Here is a 20,270-nt window from a genome sequence, read left to right on the forward strand (position 1 = left end):
GGGATTACTGTTATTTTCACTTGGTGATTTCATCACCTCCACCTCAGACCTGAAGGCTAAACCTTTCACACACACACACCCCCTCCCCATACCCATCAATCCTCTCATCCACCCCCCATTTATCACAGCTGATCGGTTCTAATTCAGTAGCTTGTCATCCAGCAAAGGCCCTCTGCATTATTTGGACTTTTTTTTCCAAAAACCCCATAATAATAATTATTCCCTGATAATCCTGTTTTCTTCCTTTCTTCCTTCGGCTTTAATAACAATCATCAAAATAAATAAATAAATAAATACCTTAAAACAAAAAAACAAAAACAAAGGGAGAGAGGAGAGGTGGGATTTTTTTCCTTTATTGTGTGTGCGCATTTGAAAATTGTTGCCCAGTGAATCACGGCCCTCGGTATTAATTTTACATTTTAAAATGTTACCTTGCCAGGGGCAGGGCTGGCACGACTGAATCGGAAAAGGAGAGAAAGAGAGAGAAAAAACCCTTCTCCTTAATTAGCGTATTTCACTGTGTGATCAGAGTGCTTATGAAGCGAGTAATGAGGTGTATAGTAGCTTAAAGACTGCAAGAGAGCTGCTTCAGTGATATTCAGGGAACAGCCTTCCCCTTTCCTGCTCTCCATTTGTTCTCTCCTTCCTCCTTTTTTTTTCATTCCCTTTTTCCCTTTGTGATGACTGCATGTCTTTTATGTCATCCTCTTGAATCCCCTGATACATTTCCTGGTGGTTCGGGGGGTTGCGCTCACACACACACACACACACATCCCTATCATTGTCCGTACATTTCATTTTTTTCTTACCCTGCTAAGGCTGTGGGAATCACAGTGTCACCAACTATCTTGCCAGTCTATCAGTAGTTACGTGGTGTTTGGTGCTTTCCTTAAAGCCCCACCTCCTGGAGTCATGAGATTTTCACAAGAACCTCAGCTTTCACTTACATTTTCTAGTTGTCTGAGTTGCAGAGCTTGAAAATGCCTTTGAGTGTGTGTATGCCAGAGAGTGCAAGAGTTATGGAGTGTGTGTATGCATTTTCTGTGTGTGTCTTTGTGCACGCATTGTGCATGAGTGTGTGTATGTGCCCGCGTGTGTGTATGCCTGAGCATGTGCATAGTCTGGTGTGTGTGTGTGTGCATTGTGCATGAGCATGTGAAAGTGTCTCTGTGTGTGTGTGTGTACCTGTGTGCGCGCATCGGAGGGAGAGAATGGGTGTGTATATGCTTCTGAGTGTCAGAGTGACTGTGTGTGTGTGCGCAACACAACAATGGGAGAGTGCGTGTGTGTCAGAGAGTGTCTGTGTGTTGCATCTCCCTGCTGCCCCACAGAACTGACCCCTGCCACTGCCTGGATTTCCATGACACACACAAATCAGCCAGACACACTTTTGTGCAGACAGCAGGGCCAGCCAGGGGAGCTCCACTCGCCTCCTGCTGCAGGCTGACCGCTGGGCCAACATCTCCCCCACACCCTGCCCTGTGGGAGGGTGGACGGCCTGTCCCTTTAAACCTTCCCACTCATTGGCCCCATTACCATGCAGCCCCTCTCCTTCCCCCTGCCTGGCTGTATTACACACACAGCAGTGTGTGCTTGGCTCACTAGCAGGCCAGGGGCTTGGAGAAGGAAGCTCATCCCACAGCGCTGAATTGCCACTTAGAGACCCCGTGGGGCTCTGTTTGTCCACTGGGCCATCTCCATCTAAATGGAGATGCAGCTGCATCTTCCCCCCAGGAGAGGGGAAGCAATTTGTCGATTGGGCAGGGGAGGGAGAGATGAATTATCCTCTGAAACCGAGGCTCTTTACCCAGTTGCTGCAGAGTGGCCACCTTCCTGCACCTCCCACCACACACACCCCGGGGCACAGCATGGGGGAAGCTCAGGGAGATGCGGGAAGTGGAGATGCAAAATTCGGAACGAGGTCCGGATCCTGCAGCTCAGATACTGCAGGGATGAGTGCAGGAGAGACAGAAGGAGAAACTTCATACACCAGGGTTTGGGGGGCAGAGGCCTGGGGTTTTGGTTCAGGCCCATTATGAAGCTGGGAGGCCACTTGCAAAATTCAGATCTGTATCCGGATCCAAATTTCGAACCTCCCTAGACTTGGGAGTGCTTGGATCTCGGGCAGAGCTCCTGGCCTGTGTGTAAACAGCTCTGGGGGCTCTGTCCCACCATTTGACCCCCAGCCCCCCGTCTTCCGTGACAGTTCCACCCCCACCTCCCAGTCAGTAACAGTGTGTGTGGTTCGGTGGCCCTCATGGGATGAGTTTGATGGGTCTCAGCCCAGCTCCCTGTGGCACAGGGGCCGGGTCGCAGTATCCACTGTTGCATTCAGCATTCAGTGGCTGTTCCTGGTGGACAGATGTGGCAGAGAGACTACGGACTGAGTGGGCCACGGAGAGTGAACTCCCTCCTGGCCCCCAGCACGGGCTCCTTTGAGGCAATATGGACCTAGGGATGGAGGTCAGTGCATATAGCTCGGCCTCTCTCTGCCGTACAGAAGAGAGGCCGCCGGGCACATCTGCATCACAAGGGCTACAGTGGCAGCTGCAGCTTCCTTCAGCGCCGGAAGGGGTTTTTCCGATGACGTCGGTAATTCACCTCCCCAGGTGGTGGCGGACCTAGCCACATCTACACCGGGAGTCAGGCCAGCTTACCTACAGCACGCAGGGGTGTGAATTTTCCACCCCTCTGAGCAGCGTAGCTAAGTGTAGACCAGGGCTCAGGCCTCATCTTCACTGCAGACTTAACATGGGTTCATACATGGGCTTTGCCTTTAGCCCATTCTACATTCACACACTCACATGCCTCTCTCCCTGCCCCACAACAAAGCAGCCCTCACGCCCTGAGCTACTGGTCAGACCCCGAGTTAGCTCATCCTGCGTGTTGCTAGCCCGAGATAACTGCCGTGAGAATGTGCAGCCAGGGCCACTCACAGGAATCAGTACCCAATGGTCCTCCAGGACGCCCCTTCCCACAAACTTTCTTGCCATCTCCTTTGCTCAGACCCCTGACAGAAGCAGTCTGCCTTCATGTGCCTCTGCTCAGCATCCTCACTCCCACCCTGCTCGCGGTTCCTTTAGCCTCCCCATCTCCAATGCCCAGCAAGAGGCCCATGTACCAGCAGACAGGCTCTGGGTGCTTTCCACCACTGCTGAATTCACAGTGGCTGTAATAGAGCCAGACTCCCCAACACAGATCCTCACATTGCAGGCCACAGGGAGGTTCCAGGGGGTGCAACCACCCTGTATTTAGGGCTAGCTAGGGGTGGGGTCCTTGAAACGCGTGGAGGGATCCCTGAAAGTTTTCTGTTGTTCCACAGGAATACAGTCTGGAAAAGGCTGGCTACCACTGGCAATAGGGAGACACCCGGGTTGTTAGCCCCTAAAGAACTATGGGCCAGATCCCCAGCTGATATAAACTGGTCAGTGGAGTGACGCTCATTGAAACTGGCAGAGGATATGGGTTTTATAATCTGGGTTGGTTTCCCACAGCTCTGGGCCCCCTTTGCAGCCGAGCACTTGGCTCAGTAGCGGTGGGACACATGGTTCCCAGGTGGCCCTGGCCCAGCTGTTGATCATGTTCCATCGGTTCCAGTACCAATTCACCGGCTGCCTCCCGGCCCTGGGGCTGCACCAGGTCCGGCATGCATTGCAGCGGGGCACAGGCTGGAATCTCTCACACACACACACCCTGCCACTCATGCTGCCCTCCACTCACAACCCCCCAAACTTTTGTTGTTTGTCTTTTAAGGCTCCTCCACCTGGCGTTCATGAATAATTCCTCTTTTGGCTGCCTGAGTGTCAGTGACCTGCCTGCTGCCTTCGCAGAGGGGTGTCTGCCCGCTTTTTTGTCTGCCGTGTTTTAAAGAGAGACTGACAGCTGACAAGGCTTCCCGTAGTGCCCGGCCCCCTCCTGTCCCTCCCACAACAGGCGGCCCGTGTACTGCTGTCAGTTTCACCAGATGGGGAGTCCTGGGGCTGGAGGAGAGCAGGCCTGAGGAACTGCAATGGGGACTGTTCTTGGCCTGCTCTTTGCTTCAGGGGACCCTAGAGGTTCTGTGAGAGGGGGGCACACCCAGCATCACGCTGAGCGGCCAGTGCCCCAGGTGTGAGCCTCTTGGTATCCCTTGCCCCTTACCCTGGTATCTGGTACCATCCTGACGAGGGAAATCTTCACTGGTGCCAGGACAGCGATGTAGCAGGTCAGGGTCGAACTTCTAATGGAGACACACTGTGCTAGTCGCTTCTTGGGCTCAGTAGCATCAGTGCAGCGTGTTTACACTGGAGGGGCTTGCGCTGGTGTGGCTACTTCAGTGGAAATCTCCCCCCCACTCCTACCCCAACACACACTACAGACCAGGCAGGAGAAGTGACTCACCCAAGGTCACACAGCTGGGCAGTGGCAGAGCCAGGGAGAGAGCCCAAGAGGCCTGGTTCCCTGTCGCCCGTCACCGCGCGCAGTCAGTGCAAAGAGCCGCGGGGGTCGTGTTTGCCACTGATTTTGGCCTGCTTCAGATGACTGCAACTTGCCCTTCGTGGCTCTCAAAGCTCTTTGAGCCCTGCTGTCCCTGGTGGGGAGACTGAGTCACAGAGCAGTAGATAGAACGCAAGCACGCTGACAAATACAAGCGGAAGAAGGAACAGTTTTACGTTAAGTGTCTCCTGGCATCTCGTGAATGCCCGTGTGCACACGCGCACACACATGCATCCACAACGGCCCCAACTTTTATTCCAGATGTTCTGTGCTCTCTCAGCAACTTGGAAGTGAATCAGTCCCCCACACCTGCCCTAGCCTTGCTGATGTCGGCAAGAGAATTTCTATTTGAGGGCAAGTGCCTCTGTAGGAACTTCAAATTAATTAGCAGAGAAAACCCATTCGGTGTGGGGAGAAGTCAGGATCGCTCCTGAGGGGCTCATGCATTTGACAGCAGAGTCTTCGTCAAACACGAGGGCCAATCAAATCTACACAGCAAGTTATTTTAAATTTCCCCAGAAGGCGGGCATGGGTTTGGAAGGTGGCAAACGGAGCTGGCTGGTCTTAGGGGACTGTGGTGTATCATGGTCTAAAATGGGAATTGTTGAGGTATTGTGGAGTCATTTTCTAGCTCTGCTAATCCCTTAATCTCTCAGATAATCAGTACCAAAAAACATAAATTACAATAGGATTGGAGCGCACATCTGCAGTAATACCAAAAGGGTTTGATGGTATCGCAATGCATAATGATTTTTTGCTACTTATTACCAAGTGTTGCCAGTTCATTCCTCTTAAAACAATGAGGTACTGAATTTAATCTTGTAGAGTGAATGCGGATTCAGGGTGTTTGACTGGTGATTAGGGCAGAGGACCTGTGTGTCAGGATTCCTGGTCTCTGCTCCTGGCTTTGGAAGGGAGCGTGGTCTAGTGGTTAAAGTAAAGGGGAGTAAGAGTCAGAAATCCTGGGGTGGTTGGATGGCAGTTGTGGCCTATGAAATACAGGGGCTCAGACTAGAAGATCTGGTGGGTCCCTTCCAGCCTTAAACTCTATTCCCAGATATACCACTAATTTGCTGTATGGGCTCAGACAAGTTGCTGAAAGTCTCTGTGCCTCGGTTTTCCTTCTGTAAAATAGGGTGAGTTAAACTTCCCTCCTGGGGCTTTTCTTGGGGTCCATTAATTGATGCTTGTAAAGCGCTTTGAAATCTAGGTCAGGAAGCATTGGATAAGGGAAAAACTCCTTTACTGTCTGTTTCCCTTTTTTTCTGTGTAAGGGATGGGTGGTTTGACACAGTGAAAAGTAGAATCAGAAAAGAAGAGGTAGGTTCTCTATGCTTGTTACAGGTACCAAAAAGGAAGAGGGAAAAAATTTAGGGCCCGATTCTCCATGGCTTGGCCCCATGTGCAGTTGTTTATACATGAATCAGCATGGTTGTGTTCTCCACTCACTTTGCACAGCTGCCAGTGGCTGTCCAAGGAGAAGGGTAGCAGAGTCAGGCCTTAAGGTCAAGCTTTTTATGAGTGGCTAGTGATTTTTACGAGTGGCTAGTGATTTTTTTGGTGTCCAGTTTGAGACACCGAAAAGGGTAGTGATTTTCAAAGGGTGGGAACTTGGCACTGTCTGGAAATCAGAGCCCTTTAAGGTGTCCCAAGTCAGGCTCCTGGAGTCACTAGTCACTTCTGAATTTCTTATGCCCGAAGCATCCCATGACTCATTGCATGGACCCCACAAAATGAAGTCTTGGCAAGGCATGTAGTCCGCTGGTTCGTGGGAGCCAGGACTCCTGGGTCTTCTTCCTGGCTCTGCTGCTGGCTTGCTGTGCAGCACTGGGCATGTGGCTTAACTCAGAACTCTTTCAGAAGTGGACACTGCTTTGGGTTGGTCCACTTGAGCCCCTTCGGGGTCTGAGAGTCACAGGTGCTAAGCATCTGCAGTGCCAAGCAGGCACATCCAAAGCTCTGCTGCCAAGGGCCCCTGAGCTGTCATCTTGCAGAGAGCCTGATGTTCTGACTGACACATGTCAGGCTGGCCAGTCTGCCGCGGTCCTTCCCTGGATCCCCTGCTTCTCACCCCTGCTTCTCACCCCTGCTTCCTCCTTCCATTCCCTGCAGGTTCCATCGGGGGGACTACACGGTGGAAGTGAGCATCAATGACTACCTGGATATCTACTGCCCTCACTATGAGGACCCCTTCCCGGTGGACAAGATGGAGCGGTATATCCTGTACATGGTCAATTACGAGGGCCACGCTTCCTGCGACCACCGGCAGAAAGGCTTCAAGCGCTGGGAGTGCAACAGGCCCGACTCCCCCAGCGGGCCCCTGAAGTTCTCAGAGAAGTTCCAGCTCTTCACACCCTTCTCGCTAGGATTTGAGTTCAGGCCAGGGAACGAGTATTACTACATCTGTGAGTATCCCGCGCTGCAGACGGGTGGTGCCCTGCACCCTCTTGGGGAACGACCCTTGTGCACATTGCTGACCGTGGCACTTCCTGTTCCTAACAGGGCGAGGGTGACTTGAAAAGCCCGGTGGAAGGCCTGGTGCAGAACGTGCAAATTTGCACAGTGAGTTGTTAACAGAGCTCGGTGCAAGCGTCTCGCTTAGCAGCCACCCAAAGACCAAGGTGGAAGCACATTGTAGTGAGCTGGAGGGTGGGTATGTGCAACCCTGCCCGCTACTGGATACAGTCAGAACCGTTCAGCTGTGTGTCACATCCCGGACACTGCTAGCAGCTCTAGTGGCAGGGGCTGTAGCTTTGGAATAGGACAATTCGGGCTCTATCACGGCTGTCCCGGTGATGTTTCAGGCGGCTTCTGCGTGCCGTGTAGTCCCAGCCGTGACGCGGCAAGCTGGCTACAATGTTGTTTCCTTGCTGACTCGGGGCTTTATGAAATAGCTTGTAAAGCCACAAAATCCACAAAATAAACCATGCAAAGATTCAGGGAGGGCTGGGACATTTTGCTCTAGGTAGAAATTTCCACTGAAACACACATATATTCCAACAGAAAAACACATCGGTAAGGCAGCGGTAGGTCTACAGTCGAGTCTGTACTTCAGTGAATAATACTGTTCAAGAATCTTCGAGTTCAAATAGTCAGTAAGTAGCCCCGTCGCATCAGGAACCCAGGGTGCTCTTGTCAAACCAGGTGCTCAGACCGCTTTACCTCTGCCCCCATGAGAGGTCAGCTGACCACCTGCCCTCCTTTGCTGACGGAGTATTGAAAGCTTGGCCCGTACCTGCGTCTCCAACTCTCTGCTTTGTCACCTTTGCCCTGATTGTGCTGTCCAGACACATGGAGTTTTTATATGGAGACGGGCTGGCTCTGGGTCTAATGACACTTAGAGAACTGTCTGCCACATGGAATCCCAGGCCCGGATCCCCTGGGAGCACCTCCTCTGAGATACTCAGTTCTCTCAGCATCTCCCAGGATAGGGCTCTCAGGGCTCCATCCTGCCAAGTGCTGAACACTCTGGCGCCGTCCCAGCAAAGCATGTACAGACATGCTGAACTTCAAGCACATGAGAAATCCTATGGACTTGGGTGACGGACCCAGCGCTTAAAGTGAAGCCCGTGCTTGATCAGGGAACTGTTCGTTGTGGGTGGATAAGGAGTTTTGGATCTTCCCAAGCCATAGCTATGGAGGCAGAGCACAAGGATGGGGAGTAGCGTTGGCAGGGAAGCTAGCAGCGTTGTGGTGAAATCCTGTCATTTGGGCCTCTTCCCTCCTGCAAGGCTAAAATTCCTTTTAGAAAAAGAAAACACCACCAGAAAATACACAGTCTGAACAGGAGCCAGGTTCTGCTGGACGTGGTCTGTCTGCTCTCTGCCGCTCCGGTGATGCAAAGCAGCTGTGAAGCCATCTTAAGCAACCTCTTCTAAACCCTGCTTTATGGCTGCGTTGCAATACCAGAGGTGTGCAATGGAACCGGAGTGTGCTGGGCGAATCTGGCTCCAAATGTCTCAGCTGAAATCTGGAATAACTCTTAGTGCTTTTCACTGTCAGAGCACTTAGCCTAAATACTGCCTGATAGCCCTTTGCAGCACTCCTGCTAGAGGAAGGTGAACGGGGAGACAGGCAGAGCAACTCACCCAAGGTCACAGCCAGAATCAGAGGTCAAGGATCAATGGCTCCCCAGTCCAACATTCATACCCCCACTGACTAGAAATCTGGGTCAAGTGAAAACCTAGTGGGCTGGTCCAATGGGAGCCTTCTCATTAACTTCAACGGGCTGGGCTCAGAAGAAGATCCAGGGTCAGGTTTGAATGGACCTGTCCGTAGCATTCTAGGAGGAATTCTGAATGACTCCCTGGTCTGCTGGCTGTACGGTAACCCCAGACCTGAAATCTTGCTGGGGCTCTTCCTTTCCCTTCAGGATGGGGCCTCTCTTATTTCCATGCACCAGACTTTGCTGTGTTGGTGTGCTAAGGTCAGTCGCCTCTGGGACCAGTGTAACCACTGTCTGCTTGGGTCTGCCGAGGTCCTGAAACAAGAACCCCAAGAGGTGTGAACTGCCCCCGTCTTCTTAACTCCGGGGACGGCTGTGAGTGAGCGTGCCCGCGGTCCTCGGTTGCCTTCATTCTGCCTCTCCCGGGACACAGCAGCTTCCCGTGCAGCCCATAATAATACCCAGCTCTTCCCTAGCGCTTTTCATCAGTAAACCTGAACATGCTTTACAAAGGTGGGCAGTATCATTAGCCTCATATTACAGATGGGGAGACTGAGGCACAGAGCAAGAAAGCATTCCTCAGGGTCACAGCCAAGACTAGAACCTAGGTCACCTGAGGCACAGCCCAGCACTCCAGCCACAAGGCCCTGCTGCTGGTCAGAACAAAGCTCACCTTTTTGTGGGGTGATGGAGGGTTTATTATGGTTTAAAGCAGCCACTCCGTTTACTCTCCACGGATCATGCCAGAATCTGACACACTAAAGCTGGCATTAACTGAGCCTTCGTTTAAGACCTGGGCCAGCTGAGTGCTCTGAAAAATAGTAAACCAAACACCAAACACACAGAGAGGCTCCTGGGTGAGTCAGTTTTCCTCCCCGAGAAGCCAGGGATGAGAGCATCAGAGCTCATTCTGCCCCTGCCCAATGGACCGTTCGCCTTGTAAAATTCAGAGCTCCAGCTTCCTGGGGGGTCTCCCCTGCCGGGGGCTCCCAGCAAGCAAAAATAATCAAGTGACTGTAATTAGCCGCCCGACCACCCATTGGGGAGGCTGGTTTACGTCTCTGTTTTAACAGAGCCCCACTTATCTTGATTAGAAGCAGGGCTTTTGTCCTGCATTTCTTTTAACGGAGGCTGGAGCGTCGCGGAGAGGGACACCTAGCCAAACTAAAGACACTGCCCTTGGGGCTAGGACAGAGGAGAAGGTTCCATCCAGGCCTCCTCATTCGGAGGGCCAGGTTGGGGGCGGGCGCAGGGGGGAGCCGTTGAGTCCCTAGTTCAGTTGGAGAACTGATCCCTGGTGGAACTCCATTGATTCCAGCCTGGGAAATTCCATCTGCACCGGTGGGGGCCTAAAATTGGGGGTCTGAGTCGAAAGCGTCCATTGAGTCAGGTTCCAAACCAGTCCCCCCCATCTGTATCTCCCAGTGCCGTCACGGCTGGTGGGGTCTCCAAGGACTAGGAGATGGGGGTACAGCCTCAAAGGGACGTATTTGGCCTTTGAGAAGACACGGGAGGCTGATCTTCCTCCTTGGCCAGAGCCGCAAAGTTTTGGTGGATACAGAAAGGCTGGGTCTTGGTTTCCAGGAGAGGGTGAAGAGTCAGAGGGTCATGTGGCTCCCCAGTATCTGTCGTCAAGAAGGTGGTACTAAGGGCTGTCCCTCGCCTTCCTCCTGTCCCTTCCCTTCGGGGTGCTGAGAGCCATTAAGCCTGCATATAATGGAAACCACTTCAAGCCAGGGGGTGCTGTAGCACCCCTAGTCCTAGCACCTATGCTTCCTTTGGATTAGACCCACGTAGCAGAGAGCAGGTTTCAGCTCACCCGCACCTCTGGCCCGACCAGCGCTATATAGAGCGCTGCTGATTTAGGGACTGCTCTTGCCCTACACACCACAGGAATGGCTGAGATCAGCTGCAGCTACGTTGGCTTGTGGCCCTGGAAGCACGTGCTTGGGGACTGGAGTGAGGCCATTTTCAATAGAGCATCCCAGGTGTGAAAAGTTTTAGATAAGGATATAAATCCTCGTTCTTTACGGCATGAGCCAGCCTAAATAAGAGGATCAGGAGGGAACTTTCTATGGAGGCAGGTTACCCCCTCACTGCCTCCTGCAGGATTTCTTACACCTTCCTTTGAAGCATCTGGTGCTACCCATTGTCAGAGAGAAGACACTGGGCTAGATGGACTTCAGGTCTGATCCTGTCTGGCAATTCCTACGTTCTTGTGAATCTCATTCTTTTTAGAGGTCTGGCCACCTCCAGAGTTACAGCCTAGCCCAGTTTACAGCATTTAGCACCCTGACAGGTCCTTTACAAACAGCCCAGAGAGTTACTCCTGATTTGCCCCACTTCAAGGCCCCGATCCTGCAAATGTTTAACCACATGCAGAATTTGACTCACATAGTTAACTGAAATGCTCTGCGGGACTCCCGTTCTTAAAGCCAAGCACACGTGTACAGGATCAGGCCCGAAACAAGAGGAGAATTGGGCCCATTTTTAATTTTCAACCTCCAGAGTGGATGTACACAAGACAAAAATCAAATAGGGAAAAAGAGTTGCATGATGGGGCCTGAGCCAAAGCTGATTGGAGCCAGTGAAACAATTCCAACAGTTTTGCAATTAAAGGTTAAAATTAAAAAAAAATTAAAAATCGTGACCCAAAAGCACTTGATGGTGTCATTTGAAGCCAGGCGCCCTTCTCCTTTTGTGTGGGAACTACCAGCACCGTTATCTTTCTTATTATTTTCCCCCTTTTTCTAAAGCATCTGTTTGGAAACCACTTAATTTGTTCCTTTTATCTAGATTAAATTACCATTCTCCCTTCCCCCATAAAATGTCACTTGTGAAATAACTGCATCTACAACTCTCTCTTTTCGTATTCTGTTTTTTATTATTATTTTATTTTTTAATGTCGTTAGGGACAGATTACACAGGAGTAAATGGTGAAACTGATCATTGCTAAACCAGTTAGAATTCATGTCATGCGGAACATTAGAAATTATGCCTCTTTGAGGAACCGTATTTAGCAGACATGAAAGAAAAGAAATTACCTCCTTCTAGAGCTCACAAATTGGAATTCCATTAACCTCGCAGGCATAGAGATGAAGCTTTGTGTTCCCAGTTCTGGGTCAAGGTTAAGAGCCGGCGCTGGGGACACGAGCAAATGGTGAGATCCATTTGCCGATTCGTACTGGATCAGAATTTACAGCAGGGGTCAGAAGATCTGGAACTGGGTTACTTGGTCTCTCCCCAGTTTAGGAGGTTAGTTCATGATTGGGATGCAGCATGAATGAGACAATGTACTGTATGACTCCTTGGGAAAAAAATCATTAGGCATGGGAATCAGAGTGGAGTCGAGAGCAAGAGTCAGATGCTTCAGAATTTCAGCCCCCTGTTTGTTTCAGTTTAGGGTACCTGTTATTCCATTTAAAACAAAGATTCATGGGTAAGGAGAGAAAAGCAAAACTATCGAAGAGGCCAAGAGACTGACACATCTTTCCCAGTCGGAGACAGGTACTTGGATGAAGTAATCAGGTTGCTAAGCCAAAGAAAGGTGATTTGGGGGCCTGGGGGGAGAAAACGATACATGGGCTGAAATAGGAAAGTCAAGTTAATGGGGAACTTTGCAAGATTGGGGGAGACCAGAAGTGTGACCTGACTTCAACGCTACGTTCAGTTAAACATTATGGTTAAAATGGTTAATTTGTGTTACAGTAAGACACAGGCCCCAACCTAGATCAGAACCCCATTGTGCTGGATGCTTCACAGGCACATAGGGAGAGGGAATCTCTGCTGCAGAGCAAATCTGAATAGACAATGGGTGGGAGGGGAAACTGAGGCACAAAGAGGGGAAGGACCTCACCCAAGGTCACACAGCAGGTCAGAAGCAGAGCTGGGAAGGGAACCCAGGTATCCTGAGTCCCAGCCCTTATCCACTAGATCAAATCCACTGGAAGCTGCAAAGACAATTTATTTGCTGAAAACAGATAAACAACATGAAATGTGCTGGACCCCGTAACAAGAAAGCAACAAGCAGGGGGCCTGGCAGGTATGTTACAGATGAGCACTAAGAGCTGGAGCTCTTGGTAACATTTCACTCTCCCGCCCACAAACAAGCCTGTGGAGCAGACAGGCCCAGCAGGGGGTGGACAGGAACATGCACACGCATTCACACACACACACACACACACACACACACACACACACACAATTACAGGAACGGCAAGTAGGATGCCGCTTGGTGTCTTACGAAGCTAGGCTGCGTCCCTTTAGACTGTGGAGTTAAGAAATAGCCAGTGACTCGGAGGCTTTGTCTGCGCTGGGGATTTCAGCCATCGGCGGCCAGTTGTCAGCGTAGCTGCATCATTGCAAATCCCTAGTGTGGCCAGACAAAGCTGCTACAAGCCACATTTCGCCTTGGTGCTGTCTGGCCCCAGCCTGTCTGCACTTGAGGTTTGCACTGATGCTGCTATGCCAGAGGCTGGCTACCAATGGTTGTGACAAGGGCAAATTCCCAGTGTAAATAAGGGCTAAGTTCAGTCTGCAGGGTCTTTTACTCCTTCCCTCGGTCCGCGATTTCAGTTTGGATGCAGGGTTGGAGTTCAGGCTGCATATCAAAGAGACAGTCACGAGTCCCAGAATTCAATGGTGGGACTCTAAGCAAACAGAGATTATCCATGCAGCTGGGGCAGGCTATGGACACTCCATCTGGGACCCCGCCCCCCTCCATGCATCCTGCCACCTACCAGCATGTGGCTCCCGCCTGGACCTTCCTTCTCTGGTTTTTGAGGCTCCACAGCATCTTGCGATGCCTCTTAGCTGACACCCCCTGACAGGGGGCAGCAGCGGAGGAATGAACTAGTTGGATCTATTCCCAGCTCTGCCACTGACCTGCTGGGTGACTTGGGCACATCACTTGGCCTCTTGGTACCTCCATTTCCCTTCTGTCCTGATTTCACCTGGGGCCTGTAGGTCCTCTTTACTACAATAATAATGGATGTGAAGTGAGTGATGAGAATCAGACAAGAGAGCACCAGAACCTGGACTAGCATGAGAGGAGATCCAGAGGGAAGAACAGAATCAGGTGGCAGAGAAGATGGCTGGACAGGGCTGTCAGGGTACGTCTGCACTACAGTAGGGAGGTGTGATTGTGGCATGTGTAGACACACCCAAGTTAGCTTTGATCTAGTTAGCCTGCAGCTTGAGTAAGTACCCAGCATTGTGGGCTGGGCTTATACTCAGGTGGCTAGCTCATATTGTCGCCCATGTGGCCACAGCTTGGCCATTGCTTTTAGGAAGCTAGCTAGATCAAAGCTAGCTTGGCTTTACCTACGTGTGCAGCAGTCACCTCTGATTGCAGTGTAGACGTGCCCTCAGTGGCACTGTGTATATTCTGAGTATGTTCATGGGTGTGTCTGAGTGGGCAGATCCCCAGGTTGTGTGGACAGAGTGGTGGATCTGCACACTCATTACCGTTCATTTGTCTCCTCCACCTGGCATATCTTGTCTTTCAGACTGTAAACTCTTTGGGACAGAGTCATTGGGTCACCAAGTCTTGCAATAATTTGGGGGTTTTCTTAAAACTCCAGCTCCTGGGGTCATGTGAGAATCTCAGCTTCCCCTTTACAACAGAAGTATGTGTCTAGCTGTCATGACTCCAGACGAACGCTTGAAAACGTGGTGCCTTGAAGGCAATAAAATCCAGAGGACAAATAGAAAGGAACCCAACCTTTAAAAAAAACTTATGATTTTTAAACCAGTCTTGTGATTTTGAGGAGCCCGACTCAGGATTGTTGAACAGTTGAGTGAAAGATAGTGGGACAGCCATTGACTATAAGTATCTACAGCGCCTCGCGTAATGGGGCCCAACCGAGCTGACTTCCAGGCAGTATTGTAACAGATGTTAAATGATAACCATTAACAATTATAAACAATGCTCCCTCTCCCCATCAGGTTACTCATGAACATGCTATTTATTAATTCATAGTTATCAAGGCCCCAGCAAGCATGCCCAATGCACACAAGACACAACCGGTCAACCAGTCCTTGTGCCACAGAGCTTACCACCCCAGCTAGCCAGCCCTACAACAGGCTGGGAGCATGGTCATGTCTGCAATAAGATACTGCTCATAAAATTATATTGTGGCTTGAATGGAGAGCGTGCCTGGCAAGACATAACAAGGGAGGGGAATTAAGATGGGGCTGCGTGTCTGGTGCTGAACAATGGAAACCACTAAGGGGTAGTAATGATTTTGAGCAGTTCCTCTAAAGCGAGGGAGGTGGGCAGAGGGCCCAGTTCTGAGCTCACCGTCCGCAAGTTTAGATCAGTCAGTCGAGTCGCTTCTGAATTATACTGGGCTGATTGAGATCAACCCCAGGCCCAGAGACAGGATGGCAGGGGGCGGATCCAGAACCTCAGCCCTTCGCATCCAAGGCCCGGTCCCTGGCGAAACGCCCTGGCAGTCGGGGTCAGGGTGTACGTGCATGTGGATTGCCTTGAGTACATGGAGCAGGAGGAGGAGAGCTGGAGCGGGGCCTGTGCTATTAAGAGCTTTCAGAGCCACTGGGGAGAAATGAAAATCAACCTAGCACTTTGTGGGCAGCCAGCAAAGAGCTCAGAGGGCAGGAACACTGGGGATTGCCCCTGCCAGAGATGGGCTACTGCAGCGTGAGCGAGACGTGGAGGGGCAGCTGTGGCCAGTGGCACATCCCGAAGAGTGCAACGCTTGGGATGTTCAGCCAGGGTTGTCAGGTCCCCTCCCTAACAGCTGGCATCTGCAGGGTAGCTGCCGAGCCCAGGTTAGTTCACCCTTGCAAACAGGGAGGGGCACTTGGAGGTATTTTCCTCATCAAAGTTGGAGCAGGGGAATCTCTTTGGAGAGGAGAGGGGTGTGGTTGTGTGCCCTGGAGAGGGCTGTACATGTCTCCACCTAGAAGAACATGGGGGGATCCATCTGGAGAGGGGTGTGTATGTTTCCCCCGCCCCCATTTGGAGAGGAGAGGATTGTGTGTATGCAGGGGGTGGGACATGAGAGGCCCATTAACATTAGCAGTTGGGAGAATCACACCTCCTAGGTCCATCTGCTTTAACTTTTAAATTAAACTTTATTGAGAATAATTTTCCCCTTCCCTTTTTAATTAAAAAATAAATAAGTTCTTTTTAAAATGCACATAAAAAATTTCCATTTTCCATTTGGAGAGGGGAGTTTTGCCAAGATAATTATTGCAATTACGCATTTTATCTCTCCCAATGAGTATTATTTTTATTAGGTGCTTTTATCTTCGTTTTCTCTGTTAAGGGGGAAGGGCACACAGACCGCCACTCGTAACAGACAACAGCATGAAGCCCCCAAGGAGTCATTGCAGGGGTCGAGTTCTCTCACCTCCTAAAGGGAAGCCCCTCCCTGCTAGAGGCGCCGGAAGGACTGGGAGGGAATGACGAGAACTCTCCTATTGTTAATAAGTGTCATTGTAAATTATCAGTGTCACCGCACAGGCCACTGAACAATATTGAAAGGTACTGGCAACAGCTGGCTTTGGTCATGTCACACAAGGGGGCAAAGGGATTCATGTCAGCTCAGCCAGACCCACACTCTCTGCTCTAAACGGGATACTTTGCAAAAATGCAGACTGATTAAGTTTTTCCATCACCACAACATTCACACATCACCAGCCTCCTTCCACTGCAGGGGACACAAAAATTGGGGGGTGATAAATGAGGAGGACGACAAGTCACTGCTGCAGAGTGATGTGCATGGCTTGGTAAGCTGGGCTCAAGCAAACAGTGTGTGTTTTAGTACGTGTAAATGTACACCTCTAGGAACAAAAAGACATAGGCCATACTCAGAGAATGGGGAACTCTATCCTGGGAGGCAGTGACTCAAAAAGATTTCAGTATTGTGGTGGATAATCAGCTGAACATAAACTGCCAGTGCAAAGCTGGCCAAAAGAGCTAATGTGATCCTTGGACATACAAACAGAAATCTGGAGGAGGCAGAGAGAGGTTATTTTACTTCTGTATTTAGCACTAGGACAACTGCTGCCAGAATACCATAGCCTATTCCAGTGTCCACAATTCCAGGAGACTGTTCATAAATCAGAGGAGATTCAGAGAAGAGCCATGAGAATGAGTAAAGGATTAGAAAACCTGTCTTATAGCAAGAGACTCCAGGAGCTCAGTCTATTTAGCTTAACAAAGAGAAGGTTAAGGGGTGACTTGATCACAGTCTGTTAGTACAAACCTGGGGAACAAATATTTGATAGTGCAGGATTCTTCAACCTAGCAGCTACAGGGTGAAGATCCAGTGGCTGGAAGTTGAAGCTAACCAGATTCAGCCTGGAAATAAAGCTTTAACCAGCAAACCACATTCATCTAGGCTTCCTTAGGGCCCCAGCAGAGAAGTGTTTCATGTCTCTTCCTCTACAGCCCTTAATACCTGCCTAATCACTACAGCCCACAGCCCCACCCAGCAGCAGAAGCCTGGTTGTACCTAGAGCCAGCTTTTTATAGCTTTCCTGGGAGTGGGTGTGGTCTGAGGCATGACTCCACCCCCTGCTTCCTCCCTATATAATAGCCTTTGCACAGGGCCTCTAGCTTTATAGGGGTGGCTATTTAGAATTTGTAGGTAGATAGTCTCCTATGAACAGTCCTGCCTTCTCTCTGGAAATTGGGTAGGTTTTTGGGGCCCATGAATCTACTCCTGCTTTTCCTCAAGCAAATGGAGTTTCCTCTGGGTTCCTGGCCCTAAGGAGCTGGCTGCTGTTTCCTGGGTATTAGATCGCATTGCAACCTCAGGCTGAGCTGCCCTCCAGGCTGTATGGGAGCCAGCGTGGCTCCTTCCTTTTCCAGAGCAAACAAAGAAGAGCTTGACACTCAAGTGCCTCTCCTTCCTGGCATTGCACAGCAGCTCTGGTAGCTGCATTTTCAGGGTCTCAGCTCTGCCCCTTGAGCCCTGGTTCAGGGAGTGATGAGCAAACCATGCCCCAAACACACCTACCTTCTGATGTTCTCTTAATCCCTTGTTAGTAGAAGGGCCTTTCATTCCCACCCTGCCCCAAGATCTCCAGGGGGCATTTGACTAACCTGTGTTTTGGGGGCTGCCCTCCCCTGAAATGCTCCTGTCTGGGATTGGGGAGGGCAGGGGGGCTGTCCGGTCCTCACTCAACTCTGTTTCAATTGTTGCTGCCTTGGTCTTTTGATCCACTCCTATACCCTGAGTAACAACATCCTGCACAGACTTCTCTGGGGTGTGGGGGAGGCGGTAATTCTGAGGGACTGGGGTGCGGGGCGGCTTCCATCCCCATGTGCCAGGAGGAAGTGGGACAAGCATATCCCAGGCTGCACCTTGGGGCAGCTGGATGGTCTGTAGTCAGAGCTAAAGCCTTCAAAATATTTGACTCCCCAGGCCCTTAAGAGGAGCCCCCTTTGGGGCACCTCCCTGGAGTTCCCAGTCTCTGGTTTGGGAGGAAGTGGGGAAGATGGAGGGGAGCTCCTGCCCCTGTGAACTGGGCTGCTTGGCTCTACCCGGGGTCTGCGTGTTTCGTCCCCTCCCCCAGGCCCAGGTGACTTTGTGCCTCAGTGACTCAGCAGGGCCAAGCACCCACACAGACCCCATCCTCTCACCTTTTTCTGTGGGCTCTGATTATTTTGTTCCTGGCAGCCGCTTGTTCCTCTCCCCTCGGCGTGAAACGTGCAGCGCTGGCTCCCGGCTTTGTCGAGCCCACACAATGGAGAAACGTTGGTCATTTCCTGCCTGTCTCGATGCCAGCTCCCTCCCCTGCCATGGAGGGGGCGACTGGGGAAAGGCTCAAGGCGTTGCTGCGTCCCCACGGGGCACTGAAAGCACACACGCACGTCGTTAGCTGAGCTCTTGGGGAGGCTGCGGTGGCTTGGCAGCGCGGCTCGTGGGGGGAGCCTGTGGGTATAACGTGGAGAGGGAGAAATGGCATTCATTAGGGGCTGAAAATGCATCACAGAGTCAGCTGCCGCCTGCCCTCTCCACGTTTGGATCGTAGACCTGGGGGCGGTGCTGATGTAATATCGCTCCTCATGTGTACAGGGCTAGCCAAGGAGCCCTCACAGCAGGGGGAAGCCTGGGGAGCGACTCGGCCGCAGATTGGAAGCTGGCGACGGAGGTAGGGTTAGAATCCAGGGGTCCCTGGATCCCAGGTCTGTGTTTAAGACGCTGCTGCTTTCAGGCCTATGTGGCATGTCATTCTGTGCTCTGGCCATTCATTCAGATCCTAGAGTTTCTCTGCTTCCTTTTTCCAAGGTCCAGAGAAAAGGAATCCAGGGTTAGCTGGATGGGAGCCAGTTTCTAAAGGGAAGGGAGGGCTGCCTGCTCCGGGGAGTTTGGGGAGAGGGGGGGAAGGCGTGGAGAGACCGTTCCGCTGGAGGCCACTTGTTTACATCCTGCCCACGTTGGCAGTAACTGCAGGTTGTTCCCATTGGATGGGGCCATTCAATGCCCTGTGTGAAGTCAGTTGCATGGATCTCATTCCCTAACGCAAAGGTGCCCTTCTCAAAAAATCCACCTGCCCCTTTAGGGCTGATCCTTTCATGCCTCTTCATACCTGATCTCAAAGAGAGGGCGTGACTATGCTGCCATGAAACCCGGGGGTGGCAGTAAATTGGGAGGAGTTTGATCCTGAAGCAACTTCTGTATCCAGTTCTGGTCCCACACTTCCAGAAGGGGGGTGGTACATTGGAGAGGGCTCAGAGAAGAGCCAGGAGAAAGATTAGTGGGTTAGAAAACCTGCCTTGTCTCAATCTATTTCGCTTAACAGAGAGAAGGTTAAGGGGTGACTTGATCACAGTTGATAGTTTTCCCCCCATGTAGGTACCTATGTGATAATAGAGGGGGCTCGCCAGTCTAGCAGATAAAGATCTAAGATCCACTGGCTGGAAGTTGAACGGATTCAGACTGGAAATACGTTGCAAATCTCTAACAGTGGGAGTAATTAACCATTGGAACAACGTACCAAGCGCTGGGGTGGATTCTCCATCACTGGCCATTTTAAAATCAAGATTAGGCCCCCTGCCCCCCTCCTCCCTCAAAAGCTCTGCTCTAGCTCAGAGGAATTAATTCAGGGAAGTCCCATGGCCTGTGTTATACAGGAGGTCCGACTATGTGATCACAGTTGTCCCTTCTGGCTTTGGAATCTCTGAATCCATGAAATGCTGATGAGGACAGAGAAACAATGAAGTGCAAAGGGACACTGAGAGATTAGGAATATGGCCAGGCAATGACCAAATGAGATGTAGCTTGGGAAAATGCATCAGAGAAAAATGAATTCCTGACACATGGAGTTGAAGGCAGAGCGGAACTGGGGAAGCAGTGAAGAGGAGAACTGAGAGCAGGTTAGTCAGGAGGTTGCAGTGGGATATGGCTGCAAAAGAATCCAAGGCTGGTTTTGTGGTTAAGACACTGGACTGGGTGCAAGACCGCATCCTAGCTGGGCCACAGACTGCTAGCATGACCTTGGGCAAGTCACTTGTGTCTCTGTTCCCCAGCTGTCAAATGGGGATAATAGCACTTCTCTCCCTCTCAGGGATGAACTGATCAATGTTTAAGAAACGTTTAGATGCTGTGGTGAATGTAGATAGAGACATACATAAAAACATCATCTTCAGTTA

General features: G+C 51.0%; 1 protein-coding gene across 1 annotated transcript in view; it reads left to right on the plus strand.

Annotated features, from left to right (window-relative positions):
* LOC144280181 (ephrin-A2-like) overlaps positions 1 to 20,270 on the plus strand; it is a 198,035-nt gene that overhangs the window by 166,866 nt on the left and 10,899 nt on the right. Inside the window, exon 3 of the mRNA XM_077842007.1 lies at positions 6,589 to 6,881. Within this exon, the coding sequence (XP_077698133.1) occupies positions 6,589 to 6,881 (293 nt within the window). The remainder of the gene's footprint in view (positions 1 to 6,588; positions 6,882 to 20,270) is intronic.

This window comes from Eretmochelys imbricata, chromosome 25, assembly GCF_965152235.1.
Source record: "Eretmochelys imbricata isolate rEreImb1 chromosome 25, rEreImb1.hap1, whole genome shotgun sequence".
In the NCBI taxonomy this organism is placed as follows: Eukaryota; Metazoa; Chordata; order Testudines; family Cheloniidae; genus Eretmochelys; species Eretmochelys imbricata.